Here is a 26,647-nt window from a genome sequence, read left to right as displayed (position 1 = left end):
CTGCCCAATGGCACCTTGTTAAAAATAAAACTAAAGACAACCCTAAGTAAAGCTTTGTGAGTGGTGCTATACCAAGAAAACCTGGTTAGTTTGGAGCTGTCCCTTGGTAGTCTCTAAGAGAATGGCTTTTAAAGGCTGGGGCTGCCTCCTAAGATGATTTAGTAATAGGAGGCAGCTAGGTGGCGCAGTGGATAAAGCACCAGCCCTGGATTCAGGAGTACCTGAGTTCAAATCCGGCCTCAGACACTTGACACTTACTAGCTGTGTGACCCTGGGCAAGTCACTTAACCCCCACTGCCCCACAAAAAACAAAAACAAAAAAAAGATGATTTAGTCATAGGATCTTAGGTATAGAGTTATTAGGATCCTTGAAAGTTATTTGGTCCGACTCCCTCATTTTACAGATGAGGAAACTGAGGCCCAGAGGAGTGAAGTGCTACTCATCCAAGCTTACCTAAGGAATAAATGTCAAAGCTGGGATTTGATCCAAGGTCCCAGTTCCAAACTAAGCCATCTTTCCATGGCACCACTTGACCAAGGTTATCCAGTTAGTAAATGGAAGAGATGGAAATTGAACTCTTCAATTATTCTTCAACTAAACTGTACCACATTCCTTCCTTGATTTAGGCTTTTAGGAACATGGACTTTTGTGAAAGGAGCCATCCTTTTTGATGGCCTATAATAGTCTTCTTCTGGATGGGTTTTGGTGACTGAGGCTATATCCCTAAGATGAAATTGCCTGGTTCAGATACTTGCAAAGGTACACACAGTCACTTGGTTAACAAACGTTTATCAAGCACCTACTGCGTGTCAGGTATTCTGAAAAACACTGGGGGTGCAAAGACAAAAGTAAAATAGTCCCCACCACTGAGGAGGGGACACAATATGTGCATGTATAGGTATATAGAGAATATAGCTCCTGGGAGCTAGGAGGATGAGGAAAAACTATAGAGAAGATGAAGGAGGAAGGGAGACAGAAGCAGAGGAGACAGAGAGCATTCTGGGTAAGGAGGGCAGATGTTAAAAAGCCACGGAGATGAGAGATGGAGTGTTGTGTGTGAAAAAGGGAGTAGGCCATTATGACTGTGCAGGAAAAGAATGATTGGTAGGAGGGCTACAAAGGCAGGAAGAGACCAGGTTGTGAAGAGCTTTAAAAGCCAGGCAGAGAAATTTCTAGTTGTTCTGGGAGGTGAATCACTGGAGTTGAGTAAGGGAGAGATACGATCTGACATGTACTTTAGCAAAATCACTTGAGGCTTTGGGGGCAGGGATGGGGGTGAGGAAAGGAGGAGGGGACTCAATTCTGAAAGCTCGAATAGGCTATTCCAATTGTCTAGGTTGAGAGGTGATGAGGCTCTGAACTAGGGTATTATTAGGGAAGGGAACAAATGGGAGAGATGCAAAAAGGCAGAAAGAGCAAGATTTAGACATTGACTGGATATGTGCAATGAGAGTAGCTGAGGATAACATTGAGGTTGTTGTGAATTTGGGTGACTGGAGGGGAGGTGGTTTCCTCCACAGAAAGAGGAATGTTAGGAAGAAGATTGGGTTTGGGGGGAGATATAATATATTCCATTATAGGCATGTGAGACACAGGTGCAGACCACCTCCTTAAAATAAGTTCTTTCAGAGGCAGCTTTGGTATGACAAAAGCTATTATTGTATTCTCATGAGAATGGGGCACCCACAGTAAAGCCAATCAGTGAGTGCCAATGCTGAAAGCAAGCATCAGGTATTTGTCCTACACCCTGCTGCAATCAGTCCCTCCCCTGAGCCACCATAGGTTGCTAGGCACAGGTTCACAATCTTCCTGGAAGAGTTCTAGCTAAATTTTCCCATACACATATACTTCCATGTGACCCATGATTAAAAATGGGGTGGAGATTTTAGACAGGGGAGGAGAAGTTAATTAATATTAATAAGTCTATTAAGCAAGCACAGTAGAGACTAAGGTTAACCTTTTACCTCCTTTTTCTAGGACCCTGGTGAGAGTCAGCTCAAACTGGTTTCTATCTCTAATCCTGAAAAACTTACTTTTCTTTTTCTTGAGTTGACATAATTCACTAGATAATACTGTCTGCTGTTATCTGTACAAGCATGCTTCCTTTGAGAAAACTTTCCCATGTATCAAGCTATTCTGAGAAGATTCCACCGTGTATCAAACCATCCCCACTTCTCTCGAGCATTTGGGATTCTAATTCGAGATGTCCAACAGGCAAGACTGGAGCTCAGGAGAGACTAGGGCCAAATATATCCATCTGGATGGAATCTGTAGAGAAATGATCATTGAACGTATGGAAGTTCATGAGATCACCAAGTAAGAAAGGACAGAAGGGAAAGAGGGAACATGACAGGGCATTGAGGGACACCCAAAGCTGGTAAAGATGACATGGATTTAGCAAAGGAGGATAAGGAGGAACAGTAAGAGAGCAATATCATAACAGCCCGGAAAAGAGGGTGCTCAACTATGGAGAAGGCTGAAGATTGAGAAGCTATCAGATGTAGTAAGAAAGAACTCCTGGTTACTTGTGAAAAGAACAGTTTTAGGTGGCGCAGTGGATAGAGCACCGGCCCTGGAGTCAGGAGGACCTGAATTCAAATCCAGCCTCAGACACTTAACACTTACTAGCTGTGTGACCCTGGGCAAGTCACTTAACCCCAATTACCTCACCGAAAAAGAAAAGAAAAGAACAGTTTTAGTTGGATGATAAGGTCAGAGTCAGATTGCAGAGAGTTTAGAAGAAGGAAAAAAAAGTGACAGGAAATGAAAGGCACCAAATGCAGACAGCTTTTTTTTCAAGGAGTTTGGCTGAAGTTGGGAGGGGTTCTAAAAGATAGGAGATTCTTAGGAATGTTTGTAGGCCACAGAGAAGGAACCAGTACATATCAAGAGATTGTAGATCAGAGGAGGGATGGTAGTGGGGGCAATATTTTAAGACAGAAGGGGATGGGATCAAGGGTGTTGTCATCTCTTGAGCCAGGAAATATCAGTCAGGTCTGCAGTCTCCGATTAGCAGACAGAAAATTTAAAAGATAAAAGGAACTGGAAGAGCGGTCTGCTTAGCCTGTGTCAGTGAGCACATACATCTGTAAGCAGTTCCAGAAAAGTGAATAAGAGAACACAAAGGAGCTTATCTCCTCAATATCCCTCTTCAAAAATGGAAATAAAGTGGAGTCATGGGGCAGCTGATGGACAGTCATCTCCAGAAAAGGCAGTGATGATCTGATTACTGTGTCCAGAGGTGGGGGTAGGAATGTATACCTATGGTGACAAGGCAGGAAGATGGCCAAAGAACAGCCATGGCAGATTGTGTACTTTAGCACTTCTGTATTCATCCCCAGTACCCTGTTCTTATTTCTTGCATCTTCTATACATGTGTTTTTTTTAAAAATCTAATTTAGATCTCCAAAGTATTCTCAGGCAGCATAACAAATCCAAGTCACAAATAAGTCATGGCGTGTCCATTAAGGAAAAGGAATTAAATGCAGGGACTCTTTTTCACCATTTGAGGATGAAGGTCTTTGGTCATAACAACAGTTTACTTCAGGACAATATTTGTAGCAGCTACGGTGAACTGTAGACTTTCAAGACAGCATATCACTTTTCCCATTGTGAAATCTTCATAATATTATTCACAAATTAAAGGGTCCAAAAAGGTTTTGGTGGAATTCTGTTTATAGGAGCAAAACTAAGGCATGGGTTCACATTTAGATTATTCTAATGTGGTCAAAGGTTTATTTATTATACCCCCCCCCCAGGAGAGGATGAATCTTTCACTACCAACGTTCATTTGCAAACATAACGACAATGCCACTTCCAATCAGATAGCTAATGTTGGTGAGGAGGAAGATGTTAGTGCCTCCCTCTAGTTAAATAAACCCATATCTTCACCAGGAACAAGTTATAATCTGATTCAAGTTTTCACCAGCTTTTATAACTGGTTCAAATTTCTGTGCTCACAGACCCTAATGAATGCTCCTTTGTTACAAAAGGCAGCCATGGCTGGGCTCAGTAACTAAGCATCTAACCCTGAGGAGGCCAGCACTTAACATCACACACATAATATACTTCTTGTTAGAATATGCAAAAAGCTTTTATTGAATGAACAACTGGTCAGAGGGTGACACCATGCCACACAGTATTTAGCCAACATCAATTCCATCACCCACACCACCTGTTTTCCCTAGAATTCTGTCTACATTTTAAAATCATTCATTCAATGCATGTTAGAAAAAAAAAGCATTAAGGAGTGGCAAACCTAATTTGTTGCACTTTTTGTTTTATGCCACAGGGGAAAAAAACTACACAAACAGATGCTGGTACAAAGACAGGGTCTTTAATAGAAAGAAAGGGTTTATGTTCCATATGCCCATACCACTGACAAATCACTAACATTTGCTACTGGGCATTTCAAAGCGATAATCATTTTCATTGTCCGCAATCCACAAGCTTTCATTAGTGCAATTCAGTCACAAATAATATCTTATTTCTAAATATTAACCCATTCATAACATTTCCTGCTTTAGGTCTCCAATCATAAGTAACAATTAAACATTTCTAGGTATCTCTATGTGGCATCTGTTAATTATAAACAACTCTCAAATGAATCATATTATCTTGATTAGAAACAATACTTGGGAAAAGTTGCCTTCCGGGAATAAATTTATGGTAGTTACAAGTAAAAGATGTCTTTATTTTTCTGACAACATTTCTGACAAAACCTCAACAATTTACCCACATCATCAAACATTATTATGTGACAAAATGGACACTATGCAGAGACAGCTAGTGAAGTTAAAGAAAATACTCATGCTCCCGAGAGGTCCTGCCTTGACTTACAAATGACCTCCTGTGTTGTGTCATGAACTACATCTTTAAAATTCCAGAAAAGTGGCATGGATTCATGGAAAGGATTTCCACTTGGTGCAGGCAAATGTAACCTATGGCAATGGTCATTTCTGTGTGTTTGTGAATGATCCCCCCGCCTTTTTAAAGCAGTTAAGTATGTTCTAGAGGCAACACAGACACTAATCATCTTTTTTTTTTTTCTTTTTTTTTTTGCGGGGCAACGGGGGCCAAGTGACTTGCCCAGGGTCACACAGCTAGTAAGTGTCAAGTGTCTGAGGCCGGACCTGAACTCAGGCACTCCTGAATCCAGGGCCAGTGTTCCACTCACTGCGCCACTTAGCTGCCCTGACACTAATCATCTAAGTCCAATGTATCTTGAAGTACTTTTGTCCCCTCTGGGTGGGTGTGGTCATGGTAAAAATAAGATTACAGTTTATTAATGCTTTTTGCAAAGAAGTTTTAAGGATTTGCTTTAGGATAAAAATCACTATGTCAAAAAAAAAAAAGTTAGTTCCAAATGGCTCAAAATAGTTAAAGGGAAAAATGGGGAATCAATGTGGGTGATATGTGAAAGTATGGGGTGGAAGAAGACAGAGATGAATGGAAAATAATTGTACCTATAAGAAGATCTCTAGTGAAATTTCTGTGTTTGGAGATTAGAGAATGTTGAGGACCCTAGGATCTACTAGAACTCTCTTTGATCATTTCAATCATTTATCTGTCATCCTTCCTACATCACCTATTACTGCCTTGAAAGCATTCAGAGCTTAAATCCCAAGTATTTAAGGTGATATATATGATGTGGAACCCACAATGAAATTACTTTCACTTTCACAATGACAATGACTCCTGGGGAATGAATGGTCACAGGGAATGCTACAAGGAAATCTTCCGTCAGTTATTCAACCTGAAAAGCATCAATGCTGCTGATATGCATGCCTGTCCCAGCATTTGCACAGAAGGCTATTTGGAGATATCAGAAGGTAAATTCTACGCTTTGAGTTCTGCCTGGGCATATTCTGCTCTCGGTGTCTCTTGTCTCTATCGTGCTATAAAAACAAACAGCATCAAGCAAACGGTAACAGATGCTTACAAACACTTTATACAAACATTATCTCAATTGGTCCTCCTAACAAGTCTATGAGGTAGGAACCACAAACATTATAAACCCCATTTTACAGGTGAGGAACTTTAAGTTTAAAAAGTTTAAGTACAGCTGGGAAGTAACAGGGGCAGGATATGCATCCAGGTCTTCCTGGCCTTATGTCCAATACACGATCTATATTAGATACTCAGATATATTACGATATTAATCTTTTTAAAAACTAGATATATTATGATATAAATTAGATACTCTGAGATCATTACTTCATAAGTTGTTACTGCAGTCACAGGACATGTAAGGCTAACAATAAAGGTAATGCTTAAATTATCATCTGGACACTTGGAGTATCTATATGAATAACCCAAATAACAATATGAACATTTTTTGAACAATATTTTGAACAATACAAACACTGGACAAAGCTAAAATTGCAAAAATGCAAATAGCACATGGAAAGGAACTTTCCTAAAATGAATAAACAGGAGTCTAGAGAATAAAGTAATAATGCATTTAGATTTGACATTAGTTTGACATTGTTTATTGCATTCATGTTGGGGCTTTGGAAAGAATCTAGAGAAAAGTCTCAAAGGTGTGAATCCTGACAAGACTAAAGTATTTAGAAAATACCTTTGAGGAACTGGAACTCTATGGCCTGAGAAGAAAAAACTGAGAGGAGACTTAATAGTGACATTCAGGTGTATGAAGAATTTTCCAGGTATACTCTCCAAATATTTTCCATCTCTGCTAATAATCAGAGAAGGGGAATTAAGGTTAAGTTAAACCAGTAGAATTTAGGTTACAAATTATATCTTATTAATAAGGGGTGCTGCATAGATTGTACAGAATATTGCTCGATTTTTGTTTCCAGAAATCTTTTAAAAAAAGAATATACAGGGGCAGTTAGGTGGCACAGTGGATAGAACACCGGCCCTGGAGTCAGGAAGGCCTGAGTTCAAATCCGGCCTCAGACACTTGACACTTACTAGCTGTGTGACCCTGGGCAAGTCACTTAACCCCATTTGCCTCACCGAAAAAAAAAAAACAACATACATTTTTATTCTATTTCAAACAGATATTGTTATATCTATTTCAGTGATGGCCTAAACTCTTACGATAGATTCCTAACAGGTCTTCCAAGCTATCGTTCACATCTTTGTCAGCATTATCTTCCCAATGTAAAGTTCTTGTCAGTTTTTTCCTCTGCTCAAAATGTTTCAATGGGTTGCTGTAAGTGACTAAGGAACACTCTCTACCTTCTATACCTGGCAATCAAGGCCTTTCACAATTTGGTTTTACTGTATTTTCCCATACAAATCTCTGCCATATACTCAGTGTTCCAATCAAATGGAATTCAATTTCCTCTGGTCAGGCTCAACACATTCTCAGCTCTTGAACTAAGCTCTTCCCTGTACCTAGACTGACATCCCATAGTTTATGCAACATACCACATTCAGTTTCTAACCATCCCTTAAATGTCAAGTCAACTCTAACTACCCCAAGAAGTGTTCATTGATCTCTGTGGTGAGTCGTGGCTGTTCTTCCTAAAATATTATGTAAGTATGCTTGTATCTTGCTGATGAATTTGTAATATATTATTTCATAGTTATTTGTGTTTCATATCCCTCTCCCAATAATAACAACGTAACATTTAGAAAGAGTCTGAAAAACTCTAAAACACCTTCTTCTTAATGATCCTGTAAGTAATGGAAGTAGAATCAGTCCTATCTTATGGGTAACAAAATCGAGGCTTAGAGAGGAAAGGACATTTGTCCTGGTTCATGTATCTGCCAGAGCTGGAGCCCTGAACTTGGGTTTGTTGACTTCAAGGCCAGAGCTCTTTCTACTCCACTACATTATTCTGTACTGCAAGCTGCATGAGCACAGGTGCCCCACCCTCTTACATAAACTTTACATTTGGAATTTAATATGTTTGTTGAATTAAATAGGTTCGATGTGGCCTTATCTGATGGTCTAGAGGTCTACTGGATTTTCCTTTGACTGTAGTAGAGATCCTGGAAACCTGGAGGTTGGCCCTTGATCTACTTATTCCCCAGCTGTGTGACCTTGAGCAAATCACTTCATCTTTAAAATGATGTTAATGTCTGTGTTATATAATATCTAGTAAGGTTCTTGTGAGGATCGCATGAGATGATGAGTGTGAAAGCACTCTGTGTTCTGTATGTGTATGTGACATAAGTGTCAAGTATTATTAGTATAAACTTGAGACATCCACAAGACCTCAGATACTATCAGAGTTAGTGTGAGACAGAGGACAGATGTGGGCTAAATGAGCCCCCCCACACACACCCACCTGTTTTAGAACTGACATTTTAATCCACTCTGAAAAGAGAACAATAGTCTTTACCAGCAGCTAGTTAACAGATTAAATTTAGGATTCTACATTCATGCAGAGAAATTGAGCCCTGACATCTGTGGGTTTCCTTTTATGCACAGAAATGAAATGGCTAACAGTTCACAACATGTTGCTTCCAAGCTTTCCCTTCAAAATTAACAACAACAAAAATTTTGTAAGGAAATACGAAAGAGAGAACAATTTGGAAGTCCGGTGTTTATTTGTATACTGCCTATCTCAAGATATAAAAAAAGTGAAGCTTCACATTGCCTGAACTTGTCTGTGGCCCTTGGGAATGAAGGATGATTGGAGATTTCCATCAGTACTTGATAAAATGCCACCTGTGGATATCTTCATCTGTGGAGAAGAATATAAGAGAGAAAGGAAGGAGGGAGGAAGAGAGAGAGAACAAAATTATATTCTGGTTTAGTTTGATGCAACAAACACTGACTGTCTGCTACATTCTAGGCAATGGGAATACAAAGACTAAAAATAAATAATCCCTGTCTTCAGGGAGTTTACATTTTATCAGAATGCTGAGACAGATGCAAAAACATAAACATGGAACCTTCTCAATTTTATGTTGACTTTCTTTCCCTTCCTATCTCCATGAAAAACACAAATTTATAGTTTCTCACATTTTCTCAAAATGTCAGCTCCCATATTATGTCTGGAGATCTTTCCAGACTATAATATCATTACCCAGTGAGAGCCCTAAAGTTACCATTCAAACATTGGCATGAAAGGATTAGAAAGGCTGTGACTGCCTGTCAAATACCCCAAATGGGCTACTTTGATAGAGCTGCTATTTTGTTAGCACACCATATAAGGAATACTGCTTGCTTTCTCATGAAATCATGTCTGTGGATGCATTCCTTTATAAAAATCTTGGAACTCATGGTAAGTAGTTCTCATTTTTTCACAAAATTTATAAAATTTGCAAGTTGCAGGTCCTTCCTACATCTTATAGGAGCTAATGAACATTAATATGTGAAAGCATTCAATACCTGTAAAGAATTACAACACATACCAAGCATTACACAAATGTAAACTATTATTATTACTGAGTAATAATGTTAAACAAAAAGTAAAAAAAAAACAATCAGAATAGGCACATAGTTTGCTAAACAAATGCTAAATGTATAAGCTAACACTTTTCCCTTCTTACTGGAAGCTTTACTTCTCAAAAAACTTTAAATACAATATTTTCCAAAAGAAAATGTATTAAACATTTTCAAAATCGAATATGAACTTTGGTCCTTCAGTTAAAACTACTTTACTGACTTGATGAAAAAAACAAGGAAGACAAAGAAAACTTCCCCAAAGTACTGGTTATAAATTTAAATTCATTATAACCTACTAAAACATGTCAGTGCTTGGAAGGCAAAGTCATGATATCACATAAGCATTATTTCCTTGTTTAAAAATGGTAAATGTATCTTCTGTCTTGTTTTGATTTAATGAAGGACATTGATTATGATATAGCTAGCTTGGGGGCAGCTAGGTGGCACAGTGGATAAAGCACTGGCCCTGGATTCAGGAAGACCTGAGTTCAAATCTGACCTCAGACACTTGACACTTACTAGCTGGGTGACCCTGGGCAAGTCACTTAACCCTCATTGCCCCACAAAAAAACCAAAAAAAAAAAAAAAGATATAGCTAACTCGTCTAGACAACTTCATAAATATCTTACAGCTCATTATGTTCAGCTTCTAGAAACTTTTTTGACTGTAGGATTTTTATTTTTTGCTTCCACAAGTGCAAACAATTAAGTATGTGTAGGCCCTCTGGATAACATACCTTCTTTGGAATTTGAATCTTCATTTACTGCAGTTGATGCCTATGAGATAAAAACAAAGAGCCTGTTTTTAATGAAGACTTTTCATATGGAATCTGGAGCCAGGGCTATTTTATTGGGAAACTGCCTAACAGATAGTAGAAGCACATGTCCCCCCATCTACTCTACTCAAGGAATTATCATTTTCCTACAGCAAGGGGTCTTAACCCGGGGTCTGTGAACTTCTTTGTTGTTATTATTATTTTCATTCTAATAACTGGATTTCGTTAACATCATTTTCTTTTGCAATCCTCTGTATTTTATGCACTTAAACACATTATTTGGAGAAGGGTTCCCCAGACTTCCCCAGACTGTCAAACACACAAAAAGGTTCAGAATCCCTATACTACCGGCATTATGATTGATCAAAAGATTTACATTAAAGATAAACAATATGTTGAGAAATCTTTTTTCTAATCTTAGTCACAAGCAGTAATTGAGGTGTTTGCTTCTGAGTTTTTGACACAAATGGCTCGTTTCCCCCCCCTTCAGTTGTGCCCTCTGTTGAGGCACTTGAAAAACTAATGATGTTCACATAAGCGAGGTCATTTACATAGGTAATTTTCGAGGAAATGTTTTCAGATGCTGGGGCCAGCCAAGGTTCTCAGGAGCTTATTTAATCTGGTCCAGCAGAGGCAAGGGTAAGCATAGAAAAGTTTCTTGAGAGAGGTTTTCTCCCCTACTGAAGCCTCTTGCATAAAAAGGGCCCTTTCATTGAGCAGAGCAGCACAAATTCCTAATTGTCTGATCTTGCTGACCCCCAATTGAGAGTGACTCAGCAAGAACAAGGATAGCCAATGTCAGCACTATTTAAAAAAAAAAAAGGATTCATCTAAATCATGAGGGTCTTCAAATGCACCCCCACCCCCAACCCTCCCACTGTTCCTTTGAAGAAACCAACAGTTCAGGTAAGGCCTGGTTTTCGTTCTTTCTCCTTTAATCACACCACAGGGAAGAACGTGACTGTAAGCAAAAAAAGCTCACTCTACAAATTATGTGTAATTCATCTTGGAGGTTTTCCCAGGGCTCAAAAAAGAAGCAGTTTTATTAGACTTCCTTGTAGGGCTAGTTGGCCATTGGGGGACTAATGTCAACGAGACTCGTGGCTGTCCTTGTTAATTCTGCAGATGGCAGCATTTAAAAATACAAGTGAAATAAACATCCTGTTATATGGCGGCCACTAACTGAGGTTGGAGTCACAATTCGGCATATCTAACTTGGCCAACTCCCTCCTCCTTTTTAACTCGAGGCAAGAAGAGCAGACCAAACCATATTAAGATTGTTTTGATCTCAGAGGCATGGTGCTGGGAATCTTGCCATTCTGGGCTTTTTAGATAGCCATAAGGGAATTAGGGGATTCCTCTATAGTTGGGACTCTCAGGCCTGGGCAGAAGCTCACATGCCAACTCAGAATTCCCACGTGCTAAGGGTTATTTCAGGCCACAAACAACAAATGTTCATTCAGCCTTCCACATGCACTAAGAAGGCCACAGGGTTCATAAGCAAAATTTCCAATGGGCATGAAACTTACTACCTCAGCCACTAAGGCACTGGAAATGATGGAAGAATTGTTCATCTAATACTGTTTTTCTGTTGAAACAAATAATGATTTTTAAAAATAGCACTTTTCATAAGCAATGGTGCTGATCCAGTGATACCATATTCAAAGGTACCCATTGCTTTGCAACCCACTGGAATAATCTGGGGTGTTACATATGGTTGTGTTTTTGTCTTCTATGGAAGACAGAAGATAAGGGTTTGAAAATAGTATAAAACTAGTAAGGTATGCAACTGTAGTTTAAAGGAAATAACAAATTCTGTAAGGATGTGCACAAAGGACTAGTCAAACCTTTTTCATATAATTTGATTTGGTTTGCTGGATTAACTCATTGAAGCATGCTTAGCACTAAAACTTATTGCCTTACATTTGGTTGGTACCAGATAAATGGGCGCTGATTGGGTAAATTAGTTATTTCCCCAAAAGTAAATTCTATAGATGAATTAAATTTCTCTGAATACAGGCCCAATTACAACACCTCAGTTTGCAAGTTTAGACATATTCAACACAATTAGTAAACTTGATGCCTTCAGTTTATTTCCTATAGCATCAAAGCTTACATTTTAAAACTTTGAAAAGAAACAGCTTAACTTTTCAATCTTTTAAACTTTGAAAAGGGAATTACACTGGGAATTTGGGGTTCTGAGATAGTCAAAGTCTCTTGAAAAAAAGAGATTTAAAAATCTCTCAGTGGGTGCTGTCAAAGGATTTGAATATAAATGGATAAGTGGAAAAGCTTGGGGAAAGTTCTTCTTCCCAGTTCGACTTCTCCTAAAAACTCTAAGAACTCTAGAGCATAAAATATGCAAAGAGAAAAGAACAGTTTTGAAGTGGTGCTTTGGACTCTGAAGGCCTGTATTCCAATCAGTTCAATAAAAATTTATATTGTGTCTACCGAGTGAAAAGTTACTGAGGATACAGAAATGAAAAATGAAGGATTCCTCCCCTGAAGGAGCTTATAACTCAGTGGCAGGTGACACAAATATGCAAGTCACTATAACACAAATTAGAATAAGAAAAGTATAAAAAAGAGGCCTAACAAAGGCAAAACAGATTAAGGAGAGACATCGCTCCACTGTTGGGGAACCAAGGAAAGGGCTCACTGAGGAGATGGCACCTGAACTTGGGCTTGAAAAGAAAGGAAGAACTTCAGCAGGAATTGGTAGACAAAGTATGCCAATCAATACATGGAAGTGGATGAGAGAAGCAGTTTAGTTTTGCTAGGACATGGGTATATGAAGAGAAGCAATAAGGCAGGTTTGAAGCATGTGAACAATAATATATAACAAGAAGCAGCAGAGAATTGAGGATCAAAAGGTAGGAAGACCTGGGTTCAAGTCTCACCTCTGATATGTAATGGCTGACACTAGTAAGGTGATAAAATGGGTATGCTAGCTAGGAGTCAGGAAGATTCAGATACTGACTATCTATCTATCTATCTGCCTCAGTTTCCTTGTTTGTAAAATGAGGATAATTAACAACACCTGTGTCATAAGGTTGTTCTGAGGATCAAATGAGGTAACATGTAAAACACTTTGCAAATCTTAGAAAGTTTTATGCATGCTAATCATTATTATTTTATCTTAACCCTTTAGTGACTGAGGTAACTCTCTAAGACTTTAAGTCAACAACTAAATGCTGATCTACTTTGGTAGATGGAGTTCCCTCTCCCAGAAGTCACAGATCTAGTCCCCCTACTAAAATAAATTAGTGCAGATGAATCCAGTGGGTTAAGAACCTCAGGTACTGGAAAAAATATAATTTGAAAAGCTATAGTGGAAACCACATCTGGCCAAAACGCGGGTAGTAAATAATAATTCTACTAAGAACAGGCTGCTTATAAAGGTGAAATTCGGCCAACAGCAATTTTTTTTCTACAATGATACATTTTTATTTTTCGGCCTTTAAAAGTTATTTTAGACATGGTGGTTCATAGCCATCAGCCCTTTCTACTTTTGTGCCTGTTTCATCTCCTGAAGGTTTTCCAGAGCCACCATGCAGTTCCATTAACTTTCCCAATTCAAATTTGGCTTTCTTGAGCATCTTGACTTTTTGAACAAATACATCACGGAGAGGGTAAATGGACTGGCAAGCCTTTTCTATGTCTTTTCCAATGCTGTCTGGAATTAGTTTATTGATAACTTCTTTCAAGTCATTTGTCTGCACCTCCTGGGTCATGATTTCCATCATTTTCTTATAAATTTGACGCACCTGTTGGTGCTGGGTATAAGAGGTCTTACGGATCTGGTTGTTGCGCATTTTGGTAAAACCAACACAAAAGAGGTGGAGCAAGTAGCCATTGGCAGTTCTGACATCAACAAGGGCTTCAATCATGGTCTGCCACTTTTTGACCATGGAGCACATTGTCCCGGGTAAGATCCATTCCGTGGAAATTAGTCCGACAATTTTTACCCTGAACATCTTCGGTAATTAACTTGAACTTAACGAAAAGCAACCTCATCATTCTGCAGATCAGCAAGGCTTACTTCAAAAACTTGACCCTTGAGACCATCAGAGGCAATTTTTGTTCCTTGAGTCATTGTAACCAGTGTCTTGCCAATATTGCAAATGTTGAACATAGCTGGTGCTTTTACATCATACCAATCCTTCTTTTGATCAATCACTTTCTTCTTGGCTCCTTTTTTGCCACCTTTGGTGAGGCACTTGTTCTTGCCCACCACCATGATCCCACTCTGAAAGCCAAAAGCCCAACAGCATTTTAATAATGAATGCTTACTCTTTTTTGTGGCGGCAAAGAATTGAAAACTGAGGGGATGCCCATCATCTGGGAAATGGCCGAAGACAATATGGTATATGAATAAGAAGGAATATTGTTGTACTGTAAGAAACGATGCAGGGTTGTTGGTGGAGTTGCAAACTGATCCAACCATTCTGGAGAGCAATTTGGAACTATGCCCAAAGGACTATGGAGCTGTGCATACCCTTTGACCCAGCAATACCACTACTAGGTCTGTATCCCAAAGAGATCATAAAAAAAGGAAAAGGACCCAAATGTACAAAAAATATTTCTAGCAGATTTGTTGTGGCAAAGAATTGGAAATTGAAGGGATGCCTATCAACTGGGTAATGGCTGAACAAGTTGTGGTATATGAATGTAATGTAATATTATTGTGTTGTAAGAAATAATGGGCCGGCAGATTTCAAAAAAACCTGGAAAGACTTAAGTGGATTGATGCTGAGTGAAGTGAGCAGAACAAGAATATTGTACCTGGTAACAGCAACATTGTGTGATGATCAGCTGTGATAGACTTAGCTCTTTTTAGGAATACAATGATCTCAGACAATTCCAAAGGACTCATGATGGAATACTTTCTTCACATCCAGAAAAAGAACTGTGGAATCTGAATGAAGATTGAACGAATACTATTTACTTTTTGTGTTTTTTTTTCTTTTTTGAGGTTTTTCTCTTTTTTTCTGATTCTTCTTTCACGACATGACTAATGTAGAAATAAGTTTAATGTGATTGTACATATATAACCTATATCAGACTGCTTGGGGAATAGGGAGGGAAGGGAGAGAGGGAGAAAAATTGGAAACTCAAAAATCTTATAAAAATGAATGTTGAAAACTGTCTTTACAAATAACTGGGGAAAATGTTATTGAGATTAGAAAAAAAAGAAATGATGCAGGGGATGGTTTCAGGAAGATCTGAGAAAACTTAAATGAAATGAATGGATGCAAAGTGAAATGAGAAGAACAAGGAAAACAATCTACACAGTCACAGCTATATTGTGAAGATAATTAACTGAAAGATTTAGTACTTCTGATCAGCACAATGGCCCAACACAATTCCAAATGGCTCATGATAAAACAAGCTTTTCACCTCCAGATAGAAAGATGATGGGGAGCAGCTAGATGGCTCAATGGATAAAGCAGCGGCCCTGCATTCAGGAGGACCTGAGTTCAAATCAGACCTCAGATACTTGACCCTGGGCAAGTCACTTAACCCTCATTGCCTTGCAAAAAAAAAAAAAAAAGGTGATGGATTCAGAGTTCAGACTGAAGCATATTTTTTCTCTTTCTTGCCTTTTTTAAAAAACATGGCATACACAGAAATGTTTTGCATAACAATACATATTTGTAATGGGGTGGTTTTTTGTTTTTATTTTTTTCCTTCTCAATGTGGGGGGCGGGAAAGGGAAGGAGAGAAAGAATATGGAACTGAAACAAAGGAACAAAAAAATCTTTGCTTTAAGAAATAATTTTAAAAACTAATCATGAACTATCTTTACATATAACTGGAAAAAATAAAATACTTTATTTAAAAAAACTAATCACGAGAAAAAAGCTATTCATTAAGTATGCATGTGTAAAAAATAGTAAGTGCTTAAATGTATACATACATTCATACATACATATATACATACATATATACATAAACATACACACACACACACAATGTATGTGTGTTTGTTGTTGAGTCATTTCGGTCATGTCTGATTCTTCCTGACCCCTTTTGGGGATTTTCTTGGCAAAGATACTGGAGTAATTTGCCATTTCCTTCTCTAGCTCATTTTATAGATCAGGAAACTGAGGCAAACAGGGTTAAGTGAGTTGCCCAGAGTCACACAGTTGGCAAGTGTCTGAGGCCAGATTTGAACTCAGGAAGAGGAGTCTTCCTGAGTCTAGGCCCAGCTTCACCACGCTGCCCCCATTGTTGATGGTACCTTTTATTTAGCATAATCATAAGTCTGTGGGGGGGGGCAGCTAGGTGGCGAAGTGGAGGCACCAGCCCTGGAGTCAGGAGTACCTGAGTTCAAATCCGGCCTCAGACACTTAACACTTACTAGCTGTGTGACCCTGGGCAAGTCACTTAACCCCAATTGCCTCACTTAAAAAAAATAATAAGTCTGTGTGTATGTGTATGTATCCATAATAAATACAATTATATCTCTAAATAAAAGAAGACCCAGAGCCATTCCTGATTTTTCTAAATAAAAACATAAAATGCAATTCAAGCGCTGGACCAGACTTGCCCATGTCCGGGTCCCTTTGAATTGCACAGGTCTCCTATTACAAAGCCTGATGGAAAGTTAGCCTATTTAAATTTCCTGTTTAAAACCAGCAGCTGCTTGTTGCTAGAGATGCCAAATATTTCAAAGAGGGTAGATAGTGTATAAAAATAGATTAAGTGAGAGACTTCTCATTAGCGTAAAAGAATTACAAAAACCAAGGGACAAGCTATTACCTTATCTGCAAAAATATTACGTAGCATTGTACTTTTCTTTTAAAAGGAAGAACTTTGGAATTACCTCTCCTAAAACATCTGCCTTGTTAGGAATACAGGGTATGCATTTTCCTCATCTCTAACCCAATGAGAATCTACCCCATCTTCTTCACATTATCATCTTCTCAACCCCTTTCAAACAAACTCAGAATAGTATAGTAGGAAGAGTAAAATGGCTTTGAAGGAATTCTACTCAGCTCTGTCATTTAATAGGCATGAGACATGCAGCAACTGACAACTTTCCCAGTCTCAGTATCCTATTCTGTGCAACTTGAAGAGTAATTCAAATACTCTCTACTTCATAAGGCCATTGTGAAGATAACATGATGTATATAAGCACTTGGAACAGGGAGTTCCAAGGTAGGTCTGGGCATTAACACATAAGGGGTGACAATTATTTCCTTATCAGGGAATGCTTAAATGCACACATACATGCACACCCATATAACCTTATTAAATAAAGGATATCATGCATCTACTGCTGCTTTTTCTAAACAAAACATAAATCACTGAATCAAATTTATAATACAAATCATTCCCCAATTGATAAATGGTCAAAGATATGAACATGCAGTTTTCAGATGAAGAAATCAAATCTATCTATTGCCATATGAAAAAATGTTCTCAATCACTACTGATTAGAAAAATGCAAATTAAAACAACTCTTAGGTATCACCTCATTCATACCTACCAAATTGGCTGTTTTGACAAAAAAAGAAAATGATAAATGTTGGAGAAGATGTGGAAAAATTGGAACCCTAATGAATTGTTGGTAGAGTTGTGAACTGATCCAACCATTCTGGAGAACAATTTGGAACTATGCCCAAAGGGCTATGGAGCTGTGCAGACTCTTTGACCCAGCAATACCACTACTAGGTCTGTATCCCAAAGAGATCATAAAAAAGGGAAAAGGACCCATATGTACAAAAAATATTTATAGCAGCTCTCTTTGTGGTAGCAAAGAACTGGAAACTGAGAGGATGTCAATCAATTGGGAAATGTTTGAACAAGTTATGGTATATGAATGTAATGGAATACTATTGTGCTATAAGAATTGATGAGCAAGGGGTAACTAGGTGGTGCAGTGAATAAATCACTGGCCCTGGATTCAGGAGGACTTGAGTTCAAATCCAGATTCAGACACTTGAGACTTACTAGCTGTGTGACCCTGGGCAAGTCACTTAACCCTCATTGTCCCACAACAAAAAAACAAACAAATGATGAACAGACAGATTTATGAGAAACCTGGAAGGACTTACATGAACTGATGCTGAGTGAGAGGAGCAGAACCAGGAGAACATTGTACATAGTAACAGCAGCATTGTGTAATGGTCTACTATGATAGACTTTGCTTTTCTCAGCTAAACAATGATCCAAGACAATTCCAAAGGATTCATGATGAAAAATACTCTCTACATCCAGAAAAAAGAACTGTGGAATTGCAATGCAGATTGAACCATACTGTTTTTACTTTTTCTTTTGGTTTGTTTTTTTTTCTTTCTTTCTTAGGTTTTTCCCTTTTGTTCTGATTCTTCTTTCACAACATAACTAATGCAGAAATATGTTTAATGTGATAATACATATATAATCTATATCAGATTGCTTGCCATCTTGGGAAGGGGGAGGGAAGGGATGGAGGGGGGAAAATTTGGAACTCAAAATCTTATAAAAACAAATGTTGAAAGCTATCTTTGCATGTAACTAGAAAAAATAAAACACTATTAAGTTAAAAAAAAAACCAACAACAACTCAAATTCACTCATCTTCAGTCCCTCCCTATTTACTGTTTCCCTACTGTTTGCCAACAGGCCCATGCCTCCGCCTTCTGCAAAAACCCCTCACTTTACTCATCTATCCCTACTAGCTATTGTCCATCTGCTATCACTCCACCCTTCTGTGGAGAAGGTCATCTATAATCTCTCCCTTCATATTCTTTCCTCTCCCTCCTCTGAACTCTCTGTAGTCTGGCTGCTTACCTCATCGCTAAACTGAAAGTGCTCTCTTCAAAGTCACCAAGGATCTTTTTTTTTTTTTTTTTGCAGGGCAGTGAGGGTTAAGTGACTTGCCCAGGGTCACACAGCTAGTAAGTGTCAAGTGTCTGAGGCCAGCTTTGAACTCAGGTCCTCCTGAATCCAGGGCTGGTGCTTTATCCATGGGGTCACCCAGCTGCCCCTCCAAGGATCTTTTAATCGCCAAATTTAATGGTATTTCCTCTGTTCACATTCTTCTTGGTCTCTCTGCAATCTTTGATGCTGTCTATAACCCTATTCTTGATACTCTCTTCTGCAGGTTTTTTTGTGACTCCACTCTTACCCGGTTCTCCTCCTCCCTATCTGATCGCTCAGGAAGCTAGGTGGCAGTGAATAGAGTGTGGGGCCTAGATTAAGGAAGACTTGAGTTCAAATCCAGCCTCAGAAACTTACTAGCTATGTGACCCTGGACAAGTCCCTTAACCACTGCCTGCCTCAGTTTCCTAAGCTGTAAAATGGGGATAACAACAGCAGCATTAGTCCCAATGTTTACTACCCAATGTTGTCTTTATCCCAGATAGGAAGATGACAGAAATGATGCACAATATGAGCAGATGTCTTTACTTCACTATCTGTATCTTTTGTATTAAGAAACCTGGCTCTTCCCAGAAGACATTACACCTCTGTCCACTCTCTCCAGGAGAGATTGGCCAAGAGGAAGCCTAGGCATGCTCCTTGGTCTCCATGTGCTCCTACTATCAAACAATAGACCCCTTGGCCACCATCACTCAGCAAAACCATCATGCTGCGTTCCACCCATCACTCCTGACTAATGAAGAACAGGCTTTAAGGAACCCCTTCCTTAAAGAGAAATCCAAATATGGTATCTAGATTAACCCAAGATTAGGGCCCCGGGTGCACAGGAATTCACATGGAACTTCACAAAATGGGGTTGGCTAAAGGAAAACAAGAAGACAGAACGCTAATGTAGACTGCGTGCCAATTTACAACTGGCTTCTTTAAATCAAAGGCAGCGCTCTTTAGTGGGTCAGGTTTGAAGTATTAAAGTCTGAAGCTTTAAAAAGTTGTAATGACTTCATGGGGAAAAGGGAAAAATATATCTAACCCAACTTTTCCACAAAAATATCTAAAAAATGTGTCAATAACATTTTATGCCTCCTCCCCTGCCAATTCATCTAGAGATGCAATAGATATGTGGAAGGGTCTTTGTTTCCCCTCCTACTGAAATTGTTTTTGTTTCTCTCTCTCCCCAGTGAATTCCTAATTAAAAATGAAACTTTTAGGTATACATGCTCAAACATAATTACAGGTAAAATTCCACTTTAAGAAAATAAAACTTTTGTCACAGTCCAATCTTTCATTAAAAAAGCAAGCTTAAGGGGCAGCTAGGTAGTGCAGTAGATAAAGCACCAGCCCTGGATTCAGAAGGACCTGAGTTCAAATCCAGCCTCAGACACTTACTAGCTGTGTGACCCTAGGCAAGTCCCTTAACCCTCATTGCCCTGAAAAAAAAAAAAAAAGCAAGCCTAGTGCTAGGGTCTAGAGAATATAAGTATATGGGTTCTTGTTGTGTTTTAAATTTTAGTAATATGATCTGTTTTTACTTGACTTAGATTTCCCAAAGGAATCCATGCCCTTGCCTAGAAAGCCATCCCCCATAATAAAGAATAGAAAAGAGGGAGAACAGAAAGTGTCAGTGTTCCATACCTAGAACCCCACCTTTTCTAAGAAGCAAGAGAAAGCATCTTCCCATATCTCTCCTTGAGGATGAAGCTTGATCATTGTGATTTTGTAGTCTTATTGCACTTTTTCATGCGAGCTTTTCCTTTGTTTACCTGCTACTACCAAACTAAGGAGAAGGGGTATTTGCAGATAGTAAGAAGTAGGGAGGGAGAGGGAAGGAAGAAAATTGTGGAAAAGGGGATATTTTGTCTCTTTTAAAAGAGCGGTATCTGAAAATATAATTAACTACCTACTTTCTAAAACCATAAGTTTGTTTTTAATGAAACTTCATGTTTTAAAAATATTGTGTCAGTATGTTTTTGGTTGCAAAATGACATGTAAACTAAAAAAGGCTGGTAATTCAGTGAGTGTTCTGCAGATGCTTTGGCAATTTGCTAAACTGTGAGGTTAAAGGTCTCGAAAAAGGAACCCAGAGCACTTATTTGTCTCTACTCAAAGATCACTGTAAACTTACCATTTTATTGACTCGCAAATACCAATAACAAGGTAGAACTCTTTACCAAAATAACTGAGTGATTTATAAAATCCGGAAAGAGGATTAGTTGATCTTTAAAGTCTCTTCTACCTCTAAAACCCAGAATACTATGAATGGAACTATTGTAACATTTCCAAAAGCACTTTCATTTTTTTGAAAAATAATTAATATCGGAGCAGCTAGGTGGTACAGTAGATAAAGCAAGGGCCCTGGATTCAGGAAGACCTGAGTTCAAATCCAGCCTCAGACACTTGCCACTTAAGAGCTGTGTGACCCTGGGCAAGTCACTTAACCCCCATTGCCTTGCAAAAAAAAAAAAAAGAAAGAAAGAAAAAAGAAAAATAATTAATATCATGTAGGGATGTGCATTATATGAGAGACATAAGTACCATGACAAAGGGGTCTTGTCAGTAGGCAGTTTTCTTCTTTGTATTTGTATCACCAGAACCTGCTACAGTGCTTGGCACTAAAACACATGTGTTAATTGATTGATTGACTTGAATAAATAGACTAATATGTGCAAATGGCCTTGGGAATGCAACTGTTACTCAAGAATTCACATTGTAACAGAATTTGTTAAATTCACATTAGCAGAGTAGCACTAGGATGGGCTTTCTGATATAATTTTGTTATACAGAACCATAATGGGATTAATTGAAAAGGGAAAATTCTATCTGTAAAAGGGAGGACAAAGGGTGATAAAACGTGATTTCTTTACAGGAGGTTGAGTAATAATGAAGTTGGCAAATGTTTAGAACTGATAACAATACTTTCTGCGAAATAAAAATCAGTCCATCACTCGACCCACAAATCTGTGCAGGTGTATTCTAAATTATAATTAAATACAGGAGAAGGCCAAATCCTATACTAGATGAACAGAGATTCCTGAGATCACAGATGTAGAGATGAGAGGGACCTCAGAGGCCATCTACCACAACTTCTTCATTTTAAAGATGAGGAAACTGAGATTCAAGGTGAATGACTTGCTTAAGATCACACAAATAGTAACTGGCATTTCTGAGTCAAGCCTTCTGACTCTGATGCCAGAGTTCTTTCTACTATATCATTCAGGCTCCCCAGATATCCTGTTTTTTTGCTACCAAGTAAAAGTTATAAGACAATAAGTTATAAGACAGTTAAGGCTCAGAAATAACAAGTGAATATGGATAAGCTAGTGTTTATGTGCTACAGTCAGGCAGACCCCCCCCCCCCCATACTACAAAGCCCATTTAAAGAAATGTGGTTGGTTGATTTCATTCATTTGCTCAATCAGAAAATGTTTATTAAGGCAAAAAACAGAATAGTCCTTGTTTTTCAGGGGGCACATATTGGGTAGAGGGGTAAACAACATCAATAGAGATGAGTAAAATACACATCGGGCAGTGAAACCACAAAGAAAATATGAGATAAACTGTTCCAGGAATATTTGAGGAGGGTGAGAGAACTACTGGGGCGGGGGGGGGGGGGGTCAGGCAAAGCTTCATGAAAGAAAGGACCTTGAGCTAAGAATTCTGAAGGGTGAGATGATGAAGATCATCCCAGACATGGGGAACAGCTTAGTGAAGCCATGGAAAAAGCATACAATACATAAAGTCTGAAAAACTTCAAGTAGTCCATTTTGGCTCGAAAATCACTTCTATCAAGAGAAATAAGGTGAGATAAGACTAAGAAGATCAATCAGATAAAGATTGCGGTGAGTCCGAAATGCCTGATAGCAAGTTGGTATTTTATTCTAAAGGTAATAGTGAGTCATGGAAGGTTGTTGAGTAGGGGGAACGACAGAATCATACCTGAGCCCCAAAGACATTATGCTAGAGGTAGTGTATAGGATGGATGGGAGGGAGGGCTGGTGATAGAGAGGCAAATTAGGAGGGTATTATTATAATAGCTGAAATTAAAGTGAAGAGAGTTTGACATCTGCATCCCATTTACGGAGAGTAAAGGCTGTTGCCATTGGTCAACTACTATATCTTAGACCTCTAGGACAATATATAGTGGTTCTGTTCTGTCACCCAGTTTAAAGCATCCTTGGATCGGCAAACATTCACTCTACAAGCATTCATTAAGTGCCTACTATGTGTGAAGACTGGTTGTGCTTGCCATTCATTTCAATTTCCTTTTTTGGTTTCCTTTTACAAATGTCTATAGTTCAATCACTTATTCTTAGATGTAAAGCACTTTGTAACCATCAGGTCCTGTGCACAAGTAGGCAATTCTTCTCCTTGGGCTACCACTGTCCTCTGAGCTGTGGAGAATTAGATTTCCCAAAGGAAGGCCTTCCTAGTTGGATAATTTCTCTCATGATCAAGGAACACCAGGAAAGATTCCATGCACTAAGGTACCATGACTTTTTCCAAAGGCAAAAAGTCAAGTCAATGAGCACTTATTAAGCACCTACTATATGCTGGGCATCGTGCTAAAACACTAGAGATACAAAGATAAGCTAAAACAGTCTCTGTGCTTTCAGAACTCACATTCTAATGAGGGAAACATAGTAACACTATGTACAAAAGAAGACACATAGAGGATCAATTGGAGATATTCCATAGAGGGAAGGCTCTAAGGGGGTCATTGAAAATGTCTGGGGCTGAGAGATGGAGTATTTTGTTGGAGGAAGAGCAGGGAGGGAGGCCAGGGTCACCAGATCACAGAGGGTCTGGGGAGAGTAAAGTATTAGATGCCTGGAAAGGTTGGAAGGGAGGGTCCAGGTTAGGAAGGGCGGGTCCAGGTGAGGAAGGGCTATAAAAGCCAAAGGCCACACAGGAGTGTCTGCCATTTCCAAGCTCCATCCTGAGAGTGCCCTGTGTTTCGCTGCCTGTATGGCTGTGGTAGCACAAATTATTTTCCTAACAGACCACATTGTTTTAATTCCTTTCTCTAAAATTAGGAAACCACATGATGGCTTTCTTCTGGTTCTCCCACTCCCAATACTGTTCAACCTCATTGTGTTCTGATCAGTATTGCATAGTGGTTCACCCACAGATACTTCCTGTATCAGTTCCTGTTCACTTATTCAGTACAAAGTCCGGTATGTTTCCTTTCTTTGTGGGTTCTAAAATAACACCTTCTAGAAAGCAGTCATTTTCCTTATCAAAAAACCTCATCTCCACATCTCAGCCTGGTGTGGCCAAGTTGTGGAAATGGGAATCTCCCAGTCCTACCACCCAGCTGAATAGCGCATATCCTTAGTCTCTGAGGGCATTCCGAAATCCAGGTCATGATGGTATAACTGGGATGCATGCACACATGCACTACTGATTAATGAGCAATTTACTTCTTCAGGGGCAACCAAGCAGTTGGGGAGGCTTAGAATTTATTGTTTCCATATGGGCATAGTACTAAAAGTAACCCAGTAAGGCTTGATGCAGAATGTAAACATCTTAAGTTGTGCTGGGAAACTGCTTGACAAATTAAACACAAAAGCATCTCTAAGATAACAAAAAGCCCAGTATATGGGAAATAAGGAAGGGCTGGGGAATATATACCCTGATAAAGCTCCTTCAGACATGTCAATGCTGAAGGGATGACACAGGAAAGGTTCTACAGGGTTAAAAATACTGATGCTGCAGGACAACTTGTGGAAGTAATATTAGTATATTAGATGAAGATATGTCTGAATCACTTGTACAAGTGGCTCCACATTTTGTTCCAGAGGGCATTTACCAAAGTTACTACTTTTTAACTTTTAATGACCATATTTTTTAGAATAGGGTGATTCCTATGCAGCTAAGTGGTGCATCAGATAGAGTGTTAAACACACAGGGCTGAGTTCAGATCATACAGCAGATACTTACTAAGTGACTTTGAACAAATTGCCTGACCAATCTTAGACTTAATTGTTTCTTCTGTGATATGGGAATAATAATAGTACTTGCCTCATAGGGTTGTTATAAGGATTGGATGAGATAATACATATAAAGCACACAGCAAACATTAAAGCAGGCAGCTAGGTGGTAGTGTATAGAGTGCTGAGGCTGGAGTCAGGAAGACTCATCTTCCTGGGTTCAAATCCAACCTCAGACACTCACTAGGTGGTGCCGCTAATAGAGTGCCAGCCCTGGCAGTCAGGAAGACCTGAGCTCAATAGAGCTCTGGACATGAACGGCTGAGCTCAAAACCAACCTCAGACACTTATTAGCTGCGTGACCCTGGGCAAGTCACTTACCCCTGTTTGCCTCAGTTTCTTCATCTGTAAAATGAGCCGGGGTCATGAAGAGTCAGACAGGACTGAACAACAACAAACCTTCAAATGTTATTGTTGTTGTTGTTGTTGCTGTTAATTAGGCTGAAGTCCCGGGACTGCCACTGCAGAAGCACGAGAGAGCTTGCTGCATAGAATGAGCACCATTTATATTTTTCTTCATTTCACAGGCTGACACAACCAAGTAATTCCTCACACACAAGTGCTTTCCCTAGGTTATATCCTTTGATCCACAACCTCAGAAGGTAGGTTTTTATGATTCCCCATTTTACAGATGAGGAAAACGAGCCTGACGAGGTCAAAGGGCTTGCTCAGGGTCACACTATCAGTGAGGAGGCATTATCCATGATTGTCACCAGCCTTTTTCAGTCTAGAAAGATCTAACAGCTTATGTTCCACTAGCATAGTCTTCAAGAAACCATGGTCACCTGGATTCCACAGCAAGGAATAAAGATAATAATTTTGTGAAGTATTTAAGTTTAGAAAAAGTTAAATTTACATATGGTATCTTCAGCCCTAAAATTTTTCTATTTGCTTCCTGCTAAAAACATGCTTAAAAAAAAATAAAATGAAACAGCTAAATTTGCCATGATAAAGCTTGGTTATCTGAACATTAATCTGCTTGCTGAATAGCCTCCAAATATAAAACTTTAAATTAATAATAAATGAACTTCTCCATGGATAGTATTTCATTAGGAAACAGAGAAATCCAAGATTATCATAAAAGCTTGAAAAAGAAATTTGTGATCTGAATTTTACCCAAATAGGAGATAAATGGCCTTTGTTAAAGAAAAAAAATTAAAAAATCTTCAATATTTCATTTTTCTTATACAAAAATAAATTTATAACACAGAATTCCATAATAATAAGAAAAAATATGGCTCAGCCCTGATGATTAGATAGTACCAGCAGTCAGCCTCGGTCCTAGCATTGGGTGGTAACTCATAGCAACAGAGCATCAGAGAAGAGAGTATATGACACACAAATAATAATTCGTCTTGTTACCTGGTATTAAGAAAAACAGCATCATAGGAAATCAACTAAAAACTAATGAGCCTTCAGGAAAATACAATTAAGATTCCACCAGAGAGGTTTGGGGGGTTATCTGGTTGTTTTTCTGTGGGTTTTTCTTTTTTTTTTTTAGTAGATTTCAATGCTATTTTTTAAGTTCACGCCTCAAAAAAGGCCTCATTTTTTATGCATTTTGTCTCAGTTCACTGCTGGATTTTCAGAACCTCTGCATTCCTCCCCACACCATATATAAGAGGCTAAAATACAATTAATGCT

The 26,647-nt window shown here is 38.8% G+C and overlaps 2 protein-coding genes across 2 annotated transcripts in view; both read right to left on the bottom strand.

The window, feature by feature from the left end:
• Positions 1–8,508: 8,508 nt before the first annotated feature.
• The window catches only part of PPA2 (inorganic pyrophosphatase 2), a 127,217-nt gene continuing 109,078 nt past the window's right edge, over positions 8,509–26,647 (bottom strand). The window contains exons 11-12 of the mRNA XM_043970983.1: positions 10,108–10,147; positions 8,509–8,664 (exon numbers count right to left, since the gene is read on the bottom strand). Of these exons, the coding sequence (XP_043826918.1) occupies positions 8,627–8,664; positions 10,108–10,147 (78 nt within the window). The 3' untranslated portion in view covers positions 8,509–8,626. The remainder of the gene's footprint in view (positions 8,665–10,107; positions 10,148–26,647) is intronic.
• LOC122731115 (40S ribosomal protein S3a-like) lies at positions 13,614–14,386 on the bottom strand. The gene is given in 3 exon segments (XM_043970985.1): positions 13,614–14,067; positions 14,069–14,145; positions 14,147–14,386. Coding segments are annotated over 3 exon segments (771 nt in total).

Source organism: Dromiciops gliroides, chromosome 6, assembly GCF_019393635.1.
Source record: "Dromiciops gliroides isolate mDroGli1 chromosome 6, mDroGli1.pri, whole genome shotgun sequence".
Taxonomy (NCBI): domain Eukaryota; kingdom Metazoa; phylum Chordata; class Mammalia; order Microbiotheria; family Microbiotheriidae; genus Dromiciops; species Dromiciops gliroides.
Note: the sequence above shows the minus strand (reverse complement) of the source record. Positions and strands in the feature narration are given on the sequence as shown.